This window comes from Phragmites australis, chromosome 15, assembly GCF_958298935.1.
Source record: "Phragmites australis chromosome 15, lpPhrAust1.1, whole genome shotgun sequence".
NCBI classification, from domain to species: domain Eukaryota; kingdom Viridiplantae; phylum Streptophyta; class Magnoliopsida; order Poales; family Poaceae; genus Phragmites; species Phragmites australis.
The window spans coordinates 8,838,541-8,857,266 of NC_084935.1; the positions used below are offsets into that span (position 1 = coordinate 8,838,541).

The following is an 18,726-nucleotide window of genomic DNA, read 5'->3' on the forward strand; positions in this document are numbered from 1 at the left end:
GCCTTCTTCTTGAGCTGCTTCTCCTTGTAATAAGAGAGGTACCCGCCGAAGGACAATGCAATGAATGAAACCCAGGCTTTCTCCACTAATGCAGCGGTCGGACCAAACTCCAACCCTCACCAAAGTCTTCAGGGGCTTTGCCTCGAGCCCTTTGAGCGTCAGCTACAGAGGATTCTGCACTGGGGATATCCATGTTGTGAGACTAACACCCAGCCTGACCTGGCTGATGAAGGCTCGTGCCGTGTGAATGCTGGGAGCATTTTGCGCTGCACTGATGCTCTAGTTTGCTGACATTGGACTTCTGAGGGCAAGCCATCGGCAACCCACCATTGAGATCAAATTGAACGCAAAGGAGATCTTGAGGGACATCCAGCTCCCTTGCCGTAGTAACTCTGTCCCGTCACATCAAGAACCTGCTCCCCACCAGAGTGCCATTTAGAGATGACCATGGTTGCGTCCAGTCTCCCTCAGTGTAGTGAATGCTCTGACTAGGCGGCGCGTCATGGCGGATACAGCTGATGGACCTCCACAAAGGGGAAGATTGTTGTGTAACATCAGGATTACCTGAGTCCATTCGGTCAGAAGGGGGCGAGCCATAGCTGCGCGGTGGACGCATGCCCCCAGTGTGGTGCGCGGAACCATGAGCTGACAGAGAGCCATCAAACCGGTGGTTGGGAGCAGAAGGGCATGCCACAAGGCTTCCTTGGCTAGCGACGAGGAGATCCAGCACGTCGGAGACTGAACAACACTAATCCACACCTTGTTGCTAGAGTGTGGACTCTGAAACTCCATCCACTGCCAGAACGTCCTGTGTAACTTGGTGGATCTGAAGTGGGGATGCAAGAGGCAGCAGGATTTGAGTTAGATCTAAGATTTGGGTGGAACAGAAAAGGGATTTAGGACTAGAAATAGAGGGGACTAGCGAGTCGCCCCTCTGAAAGCGTACTCATGTCATGTGGTTAATAGTCATGCTTAGTTAAAAACTTGGAATTTGAATATTTAGAATGAACATATATGGTTCTACGTTCAACCTTTCTGAACCGAATTATTAGTTCCCGTGTTTTTGTTCCACAATTTCTATGCCCAAGGTTCCGATAATTATGATTTTGTATTTGTTTCTAGCCTTATCGTTTTCGCGAAGAAAAAATGATTTAGGAAACGATAGCGACAATTTTTGATGTTTCTGACCATTTTCACCCCTAGATAACTCCGTAATTATGCGCAGCATCTATTTCAAAGGTATGTGAATGCATAGATACTGAAATCTAAATGCCTTTTTACCCTTAGGAGTGTCCCTTCTACGTCCGTTACGTTGGTTACGCTTCGACATTCGTGCTAGCTCGGAACAGATGCGTCTCTGCATTCAGTCATCGGTCGCGGTTCATTTTACGCAAAACGATGGGAGGAGCACGTACGCAACCGATCTCTGCTGCTGTGTGCAAGTGTGCAACTAGAGCTAACCACTGCTACTGTCCAAAACGTTCATGTGTGCGCGCGAAACAGGTTTTGTCCTCGTGCAAAACCGATCAGAAGAAGCTGGTCGACGCCACGTTCGACGTGGCGACCATCACTCACCGTTGCAGCTATCTCACCTGCACCAGACCACGCCAACTGCTCCCACGATAAGCATCGAAAGGTCGAGGCAACACGCTATACGTACCAAGTTGCATGCATGATTTTGCTCCAGCTTCTGGGTCGTCAGCCATGACCCCTCCCTATATATACAGCAAGATCCCAGGCAAGGCAGCCAAGGCACGCATGCACTTGCAGTTCTTCGCATCTCTGAGTGCGTGTCCTGATTCGTGTACGCCTCTTCTTCGTTAGCAGCCATGGCGTCGCCGTTATCCGTGCCTTCGTTGGTCAGTCGAACGATTGACTTGTGATGCTACATTTCCCACTGTTAATGCAGGATGTGTACGTGATCTCGTCTCTTCCTTCTTTTCTTGTCTGAACGTTGCAGATAATGGAGGAGGAAGGGCGGTTCGAGGCGGAGGTGGCGGAGGTGGAGGCGTGGTGGAATACGGAGCGGTTCCGGCTCACCAAGCGCCCCTACACCGCCCGCGACGTCGTCCTCCTCCGCGGCACGCTCCGCCAGAGCTACGCCTCCGGCGAGTTGGCCAAGAAGCTCTGGCGCACGCTCAAGGCCCACCAGGCCGGTGGCACCGCCTCCCGCACCTTCGGCGCGCTCGACCCCGTGCAGGTCACGATGATGGCCAAGCACCTGGACACCATCTACGTCTCCGGGTGGCAGTGCTCGTCCACGCACACCACCACGAACGAGCCTGGGCCAGACCTCGCCGACTACCCCTACGACACGGTGCCGAACAAGGTGGAGCACCTCTTCTTCGCGCAGCTCTACCACGACCGCAAGCAGCGGGAGGCGCGCATGTCGCTGCCCCGTGCGGAGCGCGCGCGTGCGCAGTACGTGGACTTCCTCAAGCCCATCATCGCCGACGGCGACACCGGGTTCGGCGGCGCCACGGCCACCGTCAAGCTGTGCAAGCTCTTCGTCGAGCGCGGGGCAGCGGGGGTCCACCTGGAGGACCAGTCGTCGGTTACCAAGAAGTGCGGGCACATGGCCGGGAAGGTGCTCGTCGCGGTCTCGGAGCACGTCAACCGCCTCGTCGCCGCGCGCCTCCAGTTCGACGTCATGGGTGTCGAGACTGTCCTCGTCGCGCGCACCGACGCCGTCGCCGCAACGCTGATCCAGACCAACGTCGACGCGCGCGATCACCAGTTCATACTCGGCGCGACGAACCCGCGCCTCAATGGCCGGAGCCTCGCGACCGTGCTCTCCGACGCCATGTCGGCCGGCAAGAACGGAAGGGAGCTCCAGGCCATCGAGGACGAGTGGCTCGCCGCGGCACAGCTTAAGACCTTCTCCGATTGCATCAGGGACGCCATCGAGGGCGTCAACACAACCGACCAGGACAAGCAACGCAAGCTCCAGGAGTGGACCAACGCCACCAGCTACGACAAGTGCGTGTCAAACGAGCAAGCGCGCGACATCGCCGCGCGCCTCGGTGTCACGTCCGTGTTCTGGAACTGGGACCTGCCGCGGACCAGGGAAGGGTTCTACCGCTTCCGGGGCTCCGTGGCCGCGGCCGTGGTCCGCGGGCGCGCCTTCGCGCCGCACGCCGACGTGCTTTGGATGGAGACGTCGAGCCCCAACGTCGCCGAGTGCACCGCCTTCGCCGAGGGCGTGAAGGCGACCTACCCCGAGGCTATGCTGGCCTACAACCTCTCGCCGTCGTTCAACTGGGACGCGTCCGGCATGACGGACGCCGACATGGTGTCGTTCATCCCACGCGTCGCACGGCTCGGGTACGTCTGGCAGTTCATCACGCTAGCCGGGTTCCACGCCGACGCGCTCGTCACCGACACGTTCGCGCGGGACTTCGCGCGGCGTGGCATGCTGGCCTACGTGGAGAGGATCCAGAGGGAGGAGAGGATCAATGGGGTGGAGACGCTGGAGCATCAGAAGTGGTCGGGCGCCAACTTCTATGACAGGGTGCTGAAGACCGTGCAGGGTGGCATCTCCTCAACCGCAGCCATGGGCAAAGGCAAGTTGCTCATGCGGTCATGCCAGTGCTCTTCATTTTCCAAATCCAATATAGTTTAGAAGCAGTTTGTTCATGCAATTGTTTTTGGTGTTTTGTGATCTATTGACCTGATTTGCCAAGTTATTTTGCTCACATTATTGTTTGGATTTGTGCTTGTAGGAGTTACTGAAGAGCAGTTCAAGGACTCAAGGCCTGGAACTGGGAGCAGTAGCCAACAAGTTGTCGCCAAATCAAGGATTTGATGAGAAGTTGAGAATTGAAGAAGGAATAATGATTCAGAGGAAATGAAACTAATAATAAATGGGACTCAGATCACCAGCTATGGGAAGATGCTTTACAAACTGAACTATAATCGGCATGCAAGAATCAACCAATCGCCTAGCTATATATGAATTGAGTTATATGGCTTATGATTCGTACTAGAACAATAAACTGGGATAAAAGTATCAATGTGAATCGTGGAGATTATTTATCAATTGAAAAATGGGATACACCACTTGATTTTTAGTACTACAGTCTCAAATAAAATATGAGTTTAAGTATTGTTATGCATATACACTCAATTGTTGAAGTCATCAATTCATTAAATTACGTTCCGTTGATGAAAACCATCGCCAAGGGAATACATGACCAAAAATTTACAATGAGTGACAGTTATAAGGTCCATATAAGGATGGTAGTGGGTCAGATCGGATCCCCTCAGCTTTCAGATCCGACGGGGGCAGGTTCGGGTGGAGAAATGGCCCTGCATGGCCATCGGGTCGGGGCCCGACCCAATTTAGGTCCGGGTTGTAGTTTGCACCTGTGACTGCCCCCACAGGCCCCGATATTTGAGGCCCATCACTCGACGACCCATTACTATGCAGTAATCCACCGTTGGGCCCTGTGAGCCTCCGCTCCGCTCACCATTACCACACATGCCATCTCCACTCACTAACCCCAGTGACCCAGTCGATTACATGATGCCAGGCACTCACGAACCTTAGGGCTAGGCGGCGGCGGCTCCTATGTGGCGTGCCGGCGCAACAGCACAACCCCCTCCCGGCCTCCCCTGCTCAGCTACTTCCCTTAGACGGTGGTGGCTCCTGGGGGACACGCAGGTGCATCACCGGTGAGGTAGGGCGCAGTGGGCACATCCAACGGCGACCATCGTTATGGTTATGATTACACGGAAAGAAGATATAATCGAATAAATACGAGAAGGTTCATGAGACTTAACGATATGATCCTCCTTTAAGCGTTGGCATCCATCTCTATGATGGGGACCAGGACATCCGAGCGACTAGAAGATAGGATTACGTTAAATAGAGCTTGGTGTTCTTGTCGCCCGCCTCCAGTGAAAGCACTACGAGAAGCGATAAGCAATAAAAAATTATGAGGACTAAGCTCGTAGTTCCTTTAAAGTGGCTACTCAAGATTAATAGGTACCTGTCTCACATTCTCAAGCTGGGTCCATATCGGCCGGAAATTGTCAGGTGCTGGTGATCCTTGACTTTGGAGGATTTAGGTAGCACCTGATGAAGTACCTGGCGATGTCATACACCATCAACTTCCTCTCCTTCGGATGCTAGATCTCTCGAATAAGATACTAGTGGAGTGTGGACATCATCGGCTCTTCCATCCAGGTAGGCTTCCATAGAGGCGGGAGGCCCCAGTAGGCCAGGCTGGCAGTATTATCATTTATTGTGCCACTTTGACCAGGAGCTCTTGGCGGTGAAATCCAGCGCCGCTAGTGACCTTGTTCTGGAACCCCTTCAATAGTTAAAAATACCTGTAGAGGTCGAAGGACGGGCGAAAACTTTAGAAAACCTCTGTAGCATCTAGGCCCCTAGGCAAGTGGTAAGTGTTTTGGTGATTAATGACAACTGTACCATAATGACAACTAGGCCCATGCAGAGGTCGAGGCAGAGCTCCCGCACGCTTCTCACCTGAGTGACAGTGACTCAGATTCTTCGGATCTTGATTATTTTCCACCAGTCGCTAGGTCACACGACACTGAGGCTAAGGACCCTCTTAGGCTGTTCCTACGACTACAATTACTTTAGCACCTGAGACAGCGCCCTCTGTACCCCCTGCTACACCTCCATTAGAGTTTGTTCTAATCCTTCAGTAGATGCAGCAGCAGCAAGTAGCTCAAGTCGAGCAGCAGGCCAAGTTACAAGTAGACATGCTATGCCAGGGCGAGCAACAAACCAAGTTACAGGTAGACGTGCTATGCCAGTAGGAGCAGCAACTTGTGTTGATGTAGTCGCTTCAGCAGCAGCAGCAGGCCATGTTAGCAGCACTTTAGGTTGACAGAGATAACAACGACTGCATATTCACATTCATATCTAGATGTCTCGGTTCTCTTTTAGGCATCAGGCCTTCAGCTGCCAGTAGATCCTCGGGCACTAGCCCCAACACCCAGTCCTCTCTCGGGCAGTGTCGGAGGATGAACTCCACAAGCAGGGATCCGAATGGACCCCCTTTGAGATTCGGCCGGGGGGATAATTCTGAATCTACCTCGTACGTGAAATAAATGGGAGTAAATGAGATGCAGGTGGGTTGGATGATCGGATGCAGGAGGAAATAAATGCTCAGGGGATTTTAGACAGGTTCAGGCTACACGGAGCGTAGTACCCTACTCCTGTGTGTATGCTATAAATGCTTAGGGAATGTCTCTCTGAGGATCTCTTGTGTTACAAGGATGTTTGTCTAAGTCTAGAGCTTCGTTAACTTGTCTCGGTCTTGAAGAAGCCGTTGTCTTCTTGTGGCCGTTAGCAGTAGCGCCGATTTCCCCCTCTCGTCTAGCTTTAGATGTCTAGGAGTGTACTATTTTTTATGCTTAGATGCCAAATGGGGAGAGAGTCTAGGTGATAGGGGGAGTCTTCTATGTTGGAGAGAGATAGTAGAGTGGTTAGTGAGCTTTGTAGTTCTTAGTCTTAGTGGGAGCTTGGGTAGTCTAGGGTCGGAATGTTGGTTCTTCATGGCTTTTGATGTAATGACAAGCTATTTGGTTCTTAATTGATGTGTTTCGTTTGTCATCGCATTGTGTTTCCTTTCGTACTCAATTTTAATTCTTATTCTACTAGTATGATAGGTTGTTCTAGTGCTAGGTTTTCTCTTGCCTAATTATTATATGTCGTTAATTGCCTAGTATGATAGGGTGTTCTTCAATTCATATCTTTATATTCCTATTTGTGCTGTCATCAATCACCAAAAATGGGAGATTGTAGCATCTAGACCCCTAGGTAAATGGTAAGTGTTTCGGTGATTAATGATAACTGTATCATTGTGACTAATGCGTATGTTTTGAAGGAAATAAAAAATTTAGTTCACAATGATTGTATGGGTTTTCTTTGTCCCTCATGAGTTTCTATTGGATGATCAAATGACATTTGCGTCAACATTAAGGATCTTCTAGTTCTAAGTGTCACAAGGTGATGAAGGACACTTAGAGTAGATATAGGTTCCTTTCTAGTCTTTTGACCATACTATAAAGGGAGCTAAGTGTTGTAGCTTGGCCTAGTTGAGTCTCGATTTAGTTGGATGCACACCTGCAAAAATCTAGCACTAGGTATTTCAAAGAAGCTCATGGGTGAGAAGTCAAGAAGTTAGTGCTCAAAGTCGAATTGGATGAGTTTGAGAGTTTTTGTTTTCACCAGATTGTCCGGTGCTGAAGGACTTGTACTCACTAGACCTTATTTCTGTTCTGAGCAAAAGCTAAATGACCTCACCAGATTGTCTAGTGATGATAAATATGTAATTGGAGTATTTAACATAAGGGATGTTTTCTGAGAAAAATTGAAGTTAAGTACACCGAATTGTCTGGTGTTCAGAAAAGATAACTACCGGAGCATTTAACAGAAATTTGGAATTTTTGGAGGAATTAGAATTCAAGGCACCGAATGGTCTGGTGTTGAGATGTGCAACACATCAGAGCATTTTTAGACTTGGTGTCTCAATGCATGGGAAATGAACTCGCCGAATTGTCCGGTGATGTGGTATGAAGAACACTGAAGCTTTTCAGGCAACGGCTACTGACAGCTGGCATGCTAGCTTCTAAAAAAGGTTACTCACCGGATTGTTTGGTATGTACAATGGTGTGTGCACCAGACCATCCGGTTTTCACAGAAAGTGTGGGTGGTTGGGCAATGGCTAGATTTGTACCTCTAGCCTATATATATCCCCTCACTCGATTTCTTTCATCTATATTGCAACCCAGAGGAGTTCATACACTATGTGTGTCATCAAGAAGCAAGAGAGAGCACTTGAGTTGATTTTCATGTCCCTAATTGAAGGTTAAGGACTTCATTAGTACTTCAAAAGTAGCGAGTGTGCATCTAGCTGTTGTTTAGGTTTGATAGAGATCAAGTGAACCCGTTAGCTTGTTACTCTTGGTGGTTGGCAACACCTGACCGATTGTGGTGATTGGAGGTGTTCTCAGTGAGCTCTTAGAGTTCTTGTGAAAACCCCGAGAAGAACTTGTACTTGGTTTGATGCCTGGTAATTCGGAGATGGAGAAGTGGCAATCACTAGTGAGTACTTGAGTCTTGGTGACTCAAGGGAGAGCGATATCCTTGTGTGGATGCACCAACGAGGATTAGGGGAGAATGCCAACTATTCGATACCTCAGGAAAAAATCGGTTTTCTCTTTCCCTACTCTTTTTCTATTCCGCAATTTACTTCTAGCATATACTTTCATGCAAGTTTCAATTCCACAATTTACTCTTAAGTTATATGCTTTCATATTTGTTCTCTATGTTCTAGCTTGCTTACTCGAGTAGTTGCATTTCCTTCTTCTAGGCTAAGGCTGCTCCTTGTTCTAGAAATTGATAGTTGTTTTAAAGTTTGATTTGAGTCCTATTCACCCTTCTCTAGGGCCATTAGATGTTTCAGCCTCACACAAATGTGCGAAGACACTCAACATGATGATGGAGTTGGGGTTGAGGTGAATAAGTTCCAGGACACAGAAATCAAGCACCTCAAGAAGAAAACTAGAAGGGGGGAATTGGAAGCTGCAGCAGAAAAAATCAAGAAAAATCATCGTCTAGTCGGTGTTCAAACTTGGGATTGTCTGCCCCACCGCCAGTGTGTAGGGGATTAGGGCTCGAGGAGGAATCACCTCGTTGAGCTTCACCTTCTCCAGGGCCTCCTCCGTGATCTCAGACTTTTGTCGGGTCAGGATAGCGCTCGTCATCTCGTCGGCGGAGGAGCTCTCTTTCTCGATCTTCTTTTGGCCCATGGCGGCAAAGGGATTGGAGGAGGAGGGTTTTTATTTGGGGGGGGGGGGGTTTGGAGGCAAAGGTGCTAGAGACACGAAGAGGTGCGGAAGGTAAATGATGACGGTGGGGTGAACGATGAAGTGTGCCCCCTCTGCTTTTATATAGGACGATAGCTCTCGGAAACGACTCTTCGATTGACATCGTGGTACATCTCGAGGCCACGATCTCCTGCTTTACCATCACATTGTATTTAATGCCCGACGCATGCAGGGCAGTTGGAGCAGTAACCCAAGGAACTTAGTGTATCATGCCTCCACACGCGCATGTTTCCCAACCGTAATCATGATATATTGTCAGGTAAAAGATTCTCCTACTACCTGAAATCTTCGCTTTACGGTCCAACTTTCGAACCCGACTAATAACAAGTCTTCTCCTCCCTGTGCTCTCATGGGGACGAGGTGATATCTCTGGGCTAATCAGAATTTCTACTCGGATGGAACACCTTCTCGAGGACTCATTTAAGAACTCGGAGGCATTTAGAACCTCGAATAGATGATCTGAGGACCTAGAGAACCCGATTAGATATATTATCATAATTGGAAAACCGAGTCTTACTCGATGAAGTGGTTGGACAAAATGCTTATCTTTGCTGGCTAAATACTTAACCCATCAAAGCCTTGTTTCACGTACTAGTGTAGGATTTGATGATGAATACTAGATAATTAGTATATTCGGGCACCATAGGGTTTCTCGTATTCTCGAAGCATATTTCTATCCCTAGGAAGGGAATCCCTAGATGAAAGAAAGTCGCCCGTAGGAATATAAAATATCTCGTAAATAGAGAAGTTTATTTTCAGGAATAGGAAAAAAAGACTTCAGAGAACGTACGACCCTCCTATATATAACGGAGCCTGAGGATCCTGTGGAGGACAAGCCATTACATAAGCTAACAAGTTATTAGAATCCAGAAGACACATGAAGCTGAGCAAGAAAGTCACCGACTAGAATATATCTATCTAGACTAGCCACGCACCTCCTTGCAATAAGCTCAGACCAATACAAAACAAACAGAACGTTAGGTTGTTATCCTAAGGGAGGTCCGAACCTGTCTAAAAAACTCTGTGTGTTCCTTTGATTCATCTACTCGAATCATACTCTATCCATTCTATAAATTCATAAGATCAATGGTTCAACAATCATAGGCAAGTGCTACTTCCCATGTCAGGGTAACTGTTTGATTGCTCCTTATGTTCCCTCTCATCCGTTCCCCTACTCCCCCCTCTCCTCCCTTAATTCCTGTTCCATTTAGTAAGAAAGAAAAACACTAAAACGAAAGAAAAAAAATCTAACACGATCAAAGCTTCAACTGTGATTAGAAGTTTCAAATAAAAATAAAAATAAAATTTCAAGTTCAAAATTCGAGTCAAAAAGGGTCAAGTAAGAAATTCCTAGTAAAAAAGATTCAATTCCGAATAAAAAAATTCAAGTTAGAAAATTTCATGTCATAATTTCAAGTCAAACTCTCCAAACTAGAAATTTCAAGAAAAAATTAAGTTCAAAAAAAAATTCTAAAAAAAGGACCAAGACCCTAAGGTTTGGACTAAAAATTCAATGCAGCTCCCTTGTGTCTCGTATGGAATAGGAGGGGAAGCTTGGGAGGTCACCGGGACATAGAAGTGGGATAGGATTGAAAGGGGAAGCATGTGAGTTAATGAGCTCGAGCACATGCAGAATGAGGATTTCAGCTTGTTTCGGATAATCCATATGCCTTTGTTCCGTTTGGTTGGATCAGATAAATTTTAAGGAACAAGCAGGTTCTTCGTCTAGTTATATTAAAAAGCAGGAGTGATTACGCAAACAGCTTGGCCCAAAGAACGAAAAATAAAAGAATCGAGATGTCATACTTTCCTAGGATAAGGTGCGGTAAGCGCCTCGCACTCGCTACGACCCACTCTCTGGCTACCCGCCCGCATATCCGTTCAAAGGGCGTGGCGGCGTCAGCTTACTCGCTCACTAGTTTTCCTAGAGGGCACAATAACGATGTCGACCTCTTTTCCCTGGAAACAAAGGAAGTGATATAAAAATTTATAGAAGTTTCAAGAAATTACCTAAACAAAATTTAAAATCACTCGGTTTCGTTTGTGAGATATGAAATAGATGCACATTGTCTATGCTCAATTTTAATCATTTGCTACTGTTGATTTCATATCTCACCAACAAAGTCGAGTTTGATATTAAAATTTTGTATGCTTGTACAATATCACCTCCCTTACATATGAGATCTTTCCAAACTTCTACATATGGACTATTAGACGGGCTGGTTTCCTTCTTTACTTTGTTTATGGACTGTGTGCATCTTCCCTTTCTTTTAAGGATCGCGTGCTTCTTCACTTGATTAAATCCAGAAGGCAACAGGATTATTTCCTGACGAGTACCAAGGCAACTTATAGATCCTAGCCCTCTTGTTCACCACGCAAAGCTCACTGTCCCAGGAGTACTGCACTCGGAAGGTTGCTACGCGAAGCAGCATCGGCACGATCAGACCGAAGGTCGTGTGGTGGTCGTCGCCCTCCCGCGTCAACGTCTCTTGGAGACAGAACTCGGCATTGCCCATGTAGGTGAGGTTCGCTCCGAGATGTCTCTTCCACTTCTGCATGAACAGCAAGTCCTTCCCGGACTTGCAGGTGGGTTCCGCCCCGTCGGGGCGGCCGTCGACCACCTGGCACGCGGCGATGCGCCCCCTGCGTCGCGAGCAGAGGCCGACCCACGCGTCCAGCTCGCGGACGTAGTATGCCTCGCCGTCGAACGGCAGGGGCCAGTCGCCGTGGCGCGCCCACGCCAGGCGATCGCCGTCGAAGGAGAACGTCCCCGTCTTGTATATGGACAGGAAGACTGTGGAGCCGTCCGGGTGCACAGCGTGGGACACGACGATGCTCACCTTGAACGGCGGCGGAGGGAGAGCTTCCCAGTTCCCACTGCCATTTCCCGTGGGAGGGCCGCGGCTCGCAGCCGGCGAGCCTCTCAAAGCAGCAGGGCTCCTTGAAAGACTGCCCAGAACTGGGCGGATTTCTTGGGTGCTTGGAAAGGAGGGGTGGTGGTCACTAGCCGCGTTCTGATGTCGAAGACAAAGTCAACGGCCGTGACGTAGGCGGATGATGGGTTCAAGCCAAAGATCTTGGTGCCCGCGGCGACGAACTCCGGGCACCCTCGGCTGCCCAGGCGGACGACGAGTCTGCGGTGGCGAAGACGTCGAGCCTTGGAATCCACGTAGTCCTCGGAGGCGCAGTCGAAATCGTGTTGAGCCCTGGAATCCATGCCGTCCTCGGAGTCGAAGTCGTGTTTACCCTTGGAAAAATACATGCCATCCTCGGAGTCGAAGTCGTCGACGTTTAACTTGTATATGCTGAATCCTCGATCGCCGCGCAGTGGTTGGCTAGTATATGGAGCCGCCGCCGCCGCCGTCTCCTTTTCTCTGTGCGGCGGTGAAGCTGTCCGTCGTCATCAGATCGCCGCTGTCGCCTTGCCATCTTATGGGTTCAATTCCGATCGATGTCCTTCCGTGTGTCTAGTTTCCTACCCCTTACTTACCATGACCACGAGTCACGAGTCACGACCACAGATATATGCTTCGGTCCAGGGCTCCCCGATCGGCAAGAACCCATTATATACTACAGGGAAGGCGGCAAGTTCACCTTGCCAAAACAGAGTCGGATTCGTGCATCGTTACCGAGAAGAATTCAGACTCACACCCGTACGTGTTTACCCCAGTCCGATTCATGTGGTGGTGCCTAAGAAAACCTGCAGAATATTACATGACATGCTGCTCGATCAGTATTCATAGATCCAAGCAACTACACCTAGTTTTCCCTTCAATAGAAACAAAAGCCAGCACTGTAAACTGAAGTCTCATTTGGTTCGCCAATAATGTACATCAACGGTACTGTTTTCCACCTTTGTGAAGCTTTAGATAACTACATGAACAAGGCTGTCTGAGTGATATAGCCATGGGAAGTGGTTGCAACTTACAAGAACTGTAGTAGGTTTACAAAATATGCAACAGAAGATAGTATTTTTTTTTCCGCACTACTTAGCCCAGGGCTTTAAAATCGAAAGCACGACGATGACAGCAATAACCAACAGAATGATAATCGCAATCAACATGCATTTCCTCGACTTTTTCTGCAGGCTCTTTGCCGTACGCAGCGCTTCAGTACCGGTTACTACATGGTTTACAGCATTTTGAACCTGACAATTGAAATGCATCAGGAAGCAAACTTGCCAGAGTTTCCAGTAGCACTGATGAGCTTCTGGAGTTTTTCTACGATTAGGATTGATTAGAGGAAGGAGGGAGTTTGAGTTACAAACCTGATTCTCTATGTTGTCTAGAATCTCTCCTTGAGCATCAACGAGTGCTGCCATGTCTGCAAAAATCTGAAAAGAAACAGTACATTCCATGGTTTAGTGACCATTGGGAATTTCGGAAAGACGTGATCAAGTTTGCGTATGTTTGTAGATTATACGATAATAGTAAGTATTCTTAGTTTGTAACCGTTTGTTGAAGTTTTGAACAATTTTGATAGCACAAACATCAAAGATGCAATCTTGCCAAAAACTACCTGTTGCAACTCAAGAAGCCTTTTCTCTATCTCCATAACTGCATCATGCCGTTCCTGAATTTCTTCGACCGTGGCAAGAATCTATACCTCAAGTGCAATTTGTGAAACATGAAGTAAAAACGGTTAGACTTAGTGCGTTGAGATGAACAATAAAAGTAAGTGAAATTAAATAATACTGAAGTAATTGACCTGCCCTCGACCCGTTCCCTGAATTGCTCTCTCGAAGATCTGCTCGCTGCTTCCAGTCTCAATGAGACGGTCAATCACCTAATCGTTGTGCCAAAATGTGATTAGAAGTGGTAAGCTTTTCCCTGTACCTAGTGTATTAGAACGGTATCCTCACCTCTTCAGATGGCTTTGTTCCTGTGACTGTTCAAGTTCAGATTGAAGTTTGTCAAGAAACAGTAGCAGGACAATTCAAACTAAATTATGGATTAGAGAGATCATGAAGCAACTTGAAGAAGTTACTGACCTGTGAAGATCCTCCTTTCTACAATTTCTCTGTACTCTTCTTGTATTGCTTGCCTTAGATTCTGTAATGGATGCTAAATAATATGATGGCATATCTTTTATTTCTATTGACATTGAAGATAAGAGAGTAAGGCAACTGCACCTGGAAATCGTTCATTCTTTCTTTTAGCTTCTTCTTCAATGCACTGCAATCAAAGTTCACTTTGTGTTGGAAAAGTATATTCTTTTTATATATATTGGACAAGTAGTATGCCCTACTATTGTTCTTTTTCTAAATTCACATTATAATGGATTAACCTGTAAACTGGGAAGATCTGTCTTGAAACAGGTTTTGCTCAACTTAATTGTCAGAAAAATATATGTGGTGATTGGAGAATTGATAGTGAACCAATTTGTGAGATCACGTGTCCTGAAAAATTGGTTTTATTGTGAAATGGCAAAAACGCAAAGTGATTTAGCATTATGTGCATGTGCTGCTAATATGTTGTTTGGGTATGCTCTTTGTAGCATAATGATATTTATGGTTTTGATATATACAATACACTTATGTGACTGATGTTGTACAAATTGATGTGATTCAAGTTTGGAAAATTTGGGCTCGAATTTGGTTGTTTGTTTTGTTTATGTGCATGTGTGTCCTGAGGTCGAACTTGATCGGTGATAGGGACTGTTACTAGATTTAGGGAGGAACTAAGATTAAGGCGGTCAGGAAGTCACACGCGATATTTGGGCTAGGGAACAATATACGTGAAGATGATCACATGAGATGTACGGGCTATGGTATGATGGAGATAGATTGCACCATAAGATATACACATGAGTTGTATAGCCTATGATGTGGATGATTGCGTCATGTGATGTATGGCACGGAAGTTTTTCTTTTTTCACGATGCATGCATGCATGTACGCTATGGAAAAAGAAAATGAATAAAAGGAGCCACTGTGCGTCGGGCAAGAGCCCAGCTTGGGAAGGAGCAGCCCAGGTGATACGGCCTGGTGGCCTACGCGGCATGGAGTGCAGTCGCGGCCCAAGTGGGCAAGCGGAGCCAAGGCCCAGGTGGGGCGCGTGCGCGGTCCGGACGCAGGTGGGCGCGTGAGGCAGGCCGAGCGGCCGTGGCCCAGGCGGAGAGCGCATCCGACGAGCTCGTGTCGGACACGTACAGTACGCCAATGAAAATAAAAGGAGGTGAACAGTCGGTTTTTTGTAGGGGTACAGTACAGGCCGAGAATAGTACCGGAATAGAGAGTTTTCTTTTTAGGAAAAAGAAAAAAACATCTAGGGGTTTAGGACTTGATGGAAATATTTTAGGCATGCTTTGGAGATGCATCTTGTGAACTTATCCATACAATGAAGATCAAATTTTGTAAATTGATGAGTTGGTATTTTCATTCCTTCTTCGTGTTTTCGTTTTTTTAGTTCCATGTTGATTTTTTATGGATTCTTCAGTCAATGTAATTTGTTTTGGTTTGATCCATCCAAACTTATCCTAGAGTATTATGGTAAGGCTTTGAAAATTTTGGTTGGTTAATTTTTCGTAAATCTTGCATAATCATAATTTTAGAGTTTAATCTATTTGCATCATCATCTATCATAGTCTACTTGCAAAGGTTATAACTCTTGACCTGGAGAAACAATTTACTTGATTTTTGTTGTAATAGTTTCTTAATATTGTCTAGTTTCTATTCTTAAAATTGAAGGGTAATCGGACCGGCAGATCTTTCTTTACATTATTTTAGTGACATCATAGCATCATGTCCCAAGCTTAATACAAGATTGAATTGAATATTTGATTAGGGTGAATTAAAATTTGAATTTGGCTTCCGCAATCATTCACCCCCATCTGATTACATATTTTCCGCGTAATCAACCTGTATAATTTTATTTTATTTATATGTAGTTCTTTGTGTTCTAGTAAGCAGTAACAAGCTAGTGCTTAGCAGTTAGCAATATTCAGTTGAACCATGCCACTCTAGATGCTTACACCATCACACTAAAAGCATGAAGATCTTACATTGTCATTGACATTCTTGATCGATCCACGCTCGTGCCCTTTCCACACCCTGGCTTCTTTCTGTTCTCAAGATTCTGCAAACCGAAAAAGGGGAATGAGCCCTGACGAGCATCAGGTGAATCACATACTGAAGATATGGCCAGGTTAATATCTGTACATTTCTATCCATTTGTTCCAACTTCACTTTTACATTGCGTGCGATCTTCCCTACTTCTTCAATGTCTTTCTCCATGCGCCCTTTGATTGCTGGAAGGTGTGTTTTTCAGATGAATGTTTCAGTTAGATGTCCGCTTTTAGAAATCCAGATAACAGTACGTATTTGTCAACAAGTGAACTTGCACCTTTCATTGCAGAAGCTTTAGTGACCGATTTTGACTCCTCATTAGCTTCCTGTAGGTTTATGGAAAGTACAAATTATCTGTTTACAAGTTCAAAACTAATATGATGAGGAAAATTCGGTAAAATATATTTTCATGCAGAATTAACATTTCTGAGCATACGTTAAAAATAGAGCAATAATTACCTGAAGCTTGTAAACCATGTTGGACATCTTATCCAACAACATCTCAATCTCATTGACCTAGCGCAAGGAAAACTCCTTGTAAGAAAACATCAAAAAATAATAATTCTGCGTAGTTAAGTACTACTAGTACAAAACTGTATATAAGAATGCATAAAATAATCAGATATGCACTTCTACTTCTGCTTTCATTATAAACGGAAGATTGAACCTCTTCGAAGAAGTCTTCGAGACCATAATCCGAGTTGTCCTTTGGATTTCTATACCCTATCTCAACGTCCCTCTCCTTTTTTGGATTCTCATCCCTTTCAAAGGAATCCTGTCGTTGAATTGAAAGAGCCGACGGTGATTCAATAAAGCATATTATTTATTTATCCATGAAGATGGTTACTATAAATTTGGGAATGAATTTGTTATCTCAGTCCTTACAGGTTTCTTGGTTAAAAAAATTCTTTACAGGTTTGCTCAACCAGAAAGCCAGTTAGCCTTCGCAGTCATATATATTCTGATAATGAAATCACCGTTTCCATACAGACTAACTACTCACCCATGAAAACTAGAACACACACACACACACACACACACACACACACAGAGAGAGAGAGAGAGAGAGAGAGAGAGAGAGAGACGACGACGACGACGACGAACAACAGTCTGTTCAGAAATTACTGCCGTCAAGCGTTGACAACAACGGCAGATGATCAACGAAAGAAGTGCTTTTCCACGAAATATTGAAAGAACGAACGTAACATACCGTGAGAAGGTTGTTCATCCTGTCCTCCCCGGAGAAAGAGGCGGAGCCCGCCCTTGTGTTCCTCGCGGATCAAGAAAGAAATTGAGTGCGCGGAGGAGGGACGGCTTTGGAGAAGCCGTTTGTTCTGGCGAGGATAATAAAAACCTTGATTAGCAGGGACGATGATCTGGGCAGCGCCGGCCGGCACTAGAAACAATTAACTAGCAGACAGCCGAGATTAGCAACTAACTAAAGAGACTTAATGCGTATTGAATGGGAACGGCGACGCTGCCAATGGAAGGAAGAAGGCACCGGTCCTCGTTCGTTCGATCGTCCCCATGGAAACGGCCGTGTTGTTTATTATTACTACCTGATGACCTGCGAATGGCGATGAATGTGTGGCTTGTGTGCTCGAGATTTTTTAAAATAAAAAATGCAAATATATATGTCAATTTTGAAATATTACAAATCTAACCTCATGTCTCCTGTTGAAATGGGATAGGCAACCTATTACCCTTCTAACGGGTGACATGAGTTGTTAGCAGCCTTCCAACAGTTGGCTAGTCATATCGAATGCCACTAACCAGTTGCCTGTTGAAAGGGTTGCACGTAACATGCCACCCTTCAAACGAGGTAACATGTGCTAGAAATTAGCATGTTCGGCCTTCCACGGATTACTGTGATCATTTGTTGCCTTCACCACGTGCAAGGAGAGGAGCCGAAGAGGAAGAAGAAAGCGACGAAGCCCTGGTGTAATCTATCTTTGGTAAAGATAAATATTTTTATCTTAGTAATTTTTTTACAAATTAGTCAGGTTAGCTATCAGATCTAATTTTGAATATAGATTAGCCATCAGATATAGGATTTAGTGATCTTAGACCTAATTTTTTTTCTACACTTGTAGCTGTTAGATGTAGGTATTTTAGGATTTTTAGGGTTATGTTAGACCTAATTTCTTTAGGGATTGGTGTAACTATTTAGAACTAGATTTTTAAGGATAGTTACAAGTCTTGGACATATGTTTTTAAAGGATAGTTGTAAATGTTAGATTTAGATTTTTTTTAGGGATAGTTATATTGTTGGACTTAGATTTTTAGGATAGTTGTACTATTATTTGATATTGCTTTTATAGTAATGATCATGGGCAGGTATGGTTGCAGATCACCCGGAGCTGCTTGACCCACGCCTGGATGAAAGGCACTGCTCGTACTGGATCGCTGTTAAGGCGGCTGAGGTCCCGGTACTCCAACCGCGGGTTCCGAATGAGCTCATAATCATGGATGAGTGTTGGATCATCAAGTTTGCAATTCATTACCTTCACATGCTTATGGTGTTTGTGAGGTACTCCAACTTACTTAATATTTTGTTTGCAGGTTGTGCGAGACCGGGCTTCTTTCGCTCTGCAGGCTTATCGAGGCGGACATAGGGCTAGAGGAGTAGAGTCTGTGTGGTGGTTCAGTTTCAATCGGACCATGCTCGCTATGCTGATGGATAGGTGGAGACCAGAAATGCACACGTTTCATCTCCCGTGCGGGGAGATAGCACCTACACTCAAAGACATCTCGCATCCGCATGGCCTACCCTATGCAGGCCAAGCGGTGGGTCCA

General features: G+C 46.1%; 2 protein-coding genes across 2 annotated transcripts; one reads left to right on the forward strand and one right to left on the reverse strand.

Annotated features, from left to right (window-relative positions):
- Nucleotides 1-1,737: 1,737 nt before the first annotated feature.
- LOC133892081 (isocitrate lyase) lies at nucleotides 1,738-4,119 on the forward strand. Its single transcript, XM_062332828.1, has 3 exons — nucleotides 1,738-1,859; nucleotides 1,961-3,563; nucleotides 3,723-4,119. The coding sequence occupies exons 1-3, from the start codon at nucleotides 1,830-1,832 to the stop codon at nucleotides 3,803-3,805; spliced, it is 1,716 nt and encodes a 571-aa protein (XP_062188812.1). The 5' UTR covers nucleotides 1,738-1,829; the 3' UTR covers nucleotides 3,806-4,119.
- Nucleotides 4,120-12,686: 8,567 nt separating this feature from the next.
- On the reverse strand, nucleotides 12,687-17,434 carry LOC133893059 (syntaxin-132-like). The gene is made up of 13 exons (XM_062334029.1): nucleotides 17,141-17,434; nucleotides 16,598-16,705; nucleotides 16,390-16,446; nucleotides 16,208-16,256; nucleotides 16,024-16,112; nucleotides 15,867-15,940; nucleotides 13,997-14,039; nucleotides 13,856-13,916; nucleotides 13,727-13,752; nucleotides 13,573-13,650; nucleotides 13,384-13,464; nucleotides 13,133-13,198; nucleotides 12,687-13,012 (listed from the first exon to the last, which is right to left on the reverse strand). Exons 1-13 carry the CDS (start codon nucleotides 17,156-17,158, stop codon nucleotides 12,851-12,853), a joined length of 912 nt encoding a protein of 303 aa, XP_062190013.1. The 5' UTR covers nucleotides 17,159-17,434; the 3' UTR covers nucleotides 12,687-12,850.
- Nucleotides 17,435-18,726: the final 1,292 nt, after the last annotated feature.

What these genes read in the sequence shown, in the direction of transcription:
- LOC133892081 (XM_062332828.1), top strand. Translation starts at nt 1,830, where the DNA reads ATGGCGTCGCCGTTATCCGTGCCTTCGTTG. An exon ending in CGTTATCCGTGCCTTCGTTG is followed by an intron (nt 1,860 to 1,960) that starts GTCAGTCGAACG and finishes TGAACGTTGCAG; the next exon opens with ATAATGGAGGAGGAAGGGCG. An exon ending in AACCGCAGCCATGGGCAAAG is followed by an intron (nt 3,564 to 3,722) that starts GCAAGTTGCTCA and finishes TTGTGCTTGTAG; the next exon opens with GAGTTACTGAAGAGCAGTTC.
- LOC133893059 (XM_062334029.1), bottom strand. An exon ending in TGGAACAAATGGATAGAAAT is followed by an intron (nt 15,941 to 16,023) that starts GTACAGATATTA and finishes TTCGGTTTGCAG; the next exon opens with AATCTTGAGAACAGAAAGAA. An exon ending in AGGGAACGGGTCGAGGGCAG is followed by an intron (nt 13,465 to 13,572) that starts GTCAATTACTTC and finishes CTTGAGGTATAG; the next exon opens with ATTCTTGCCACGGTCGAAGA.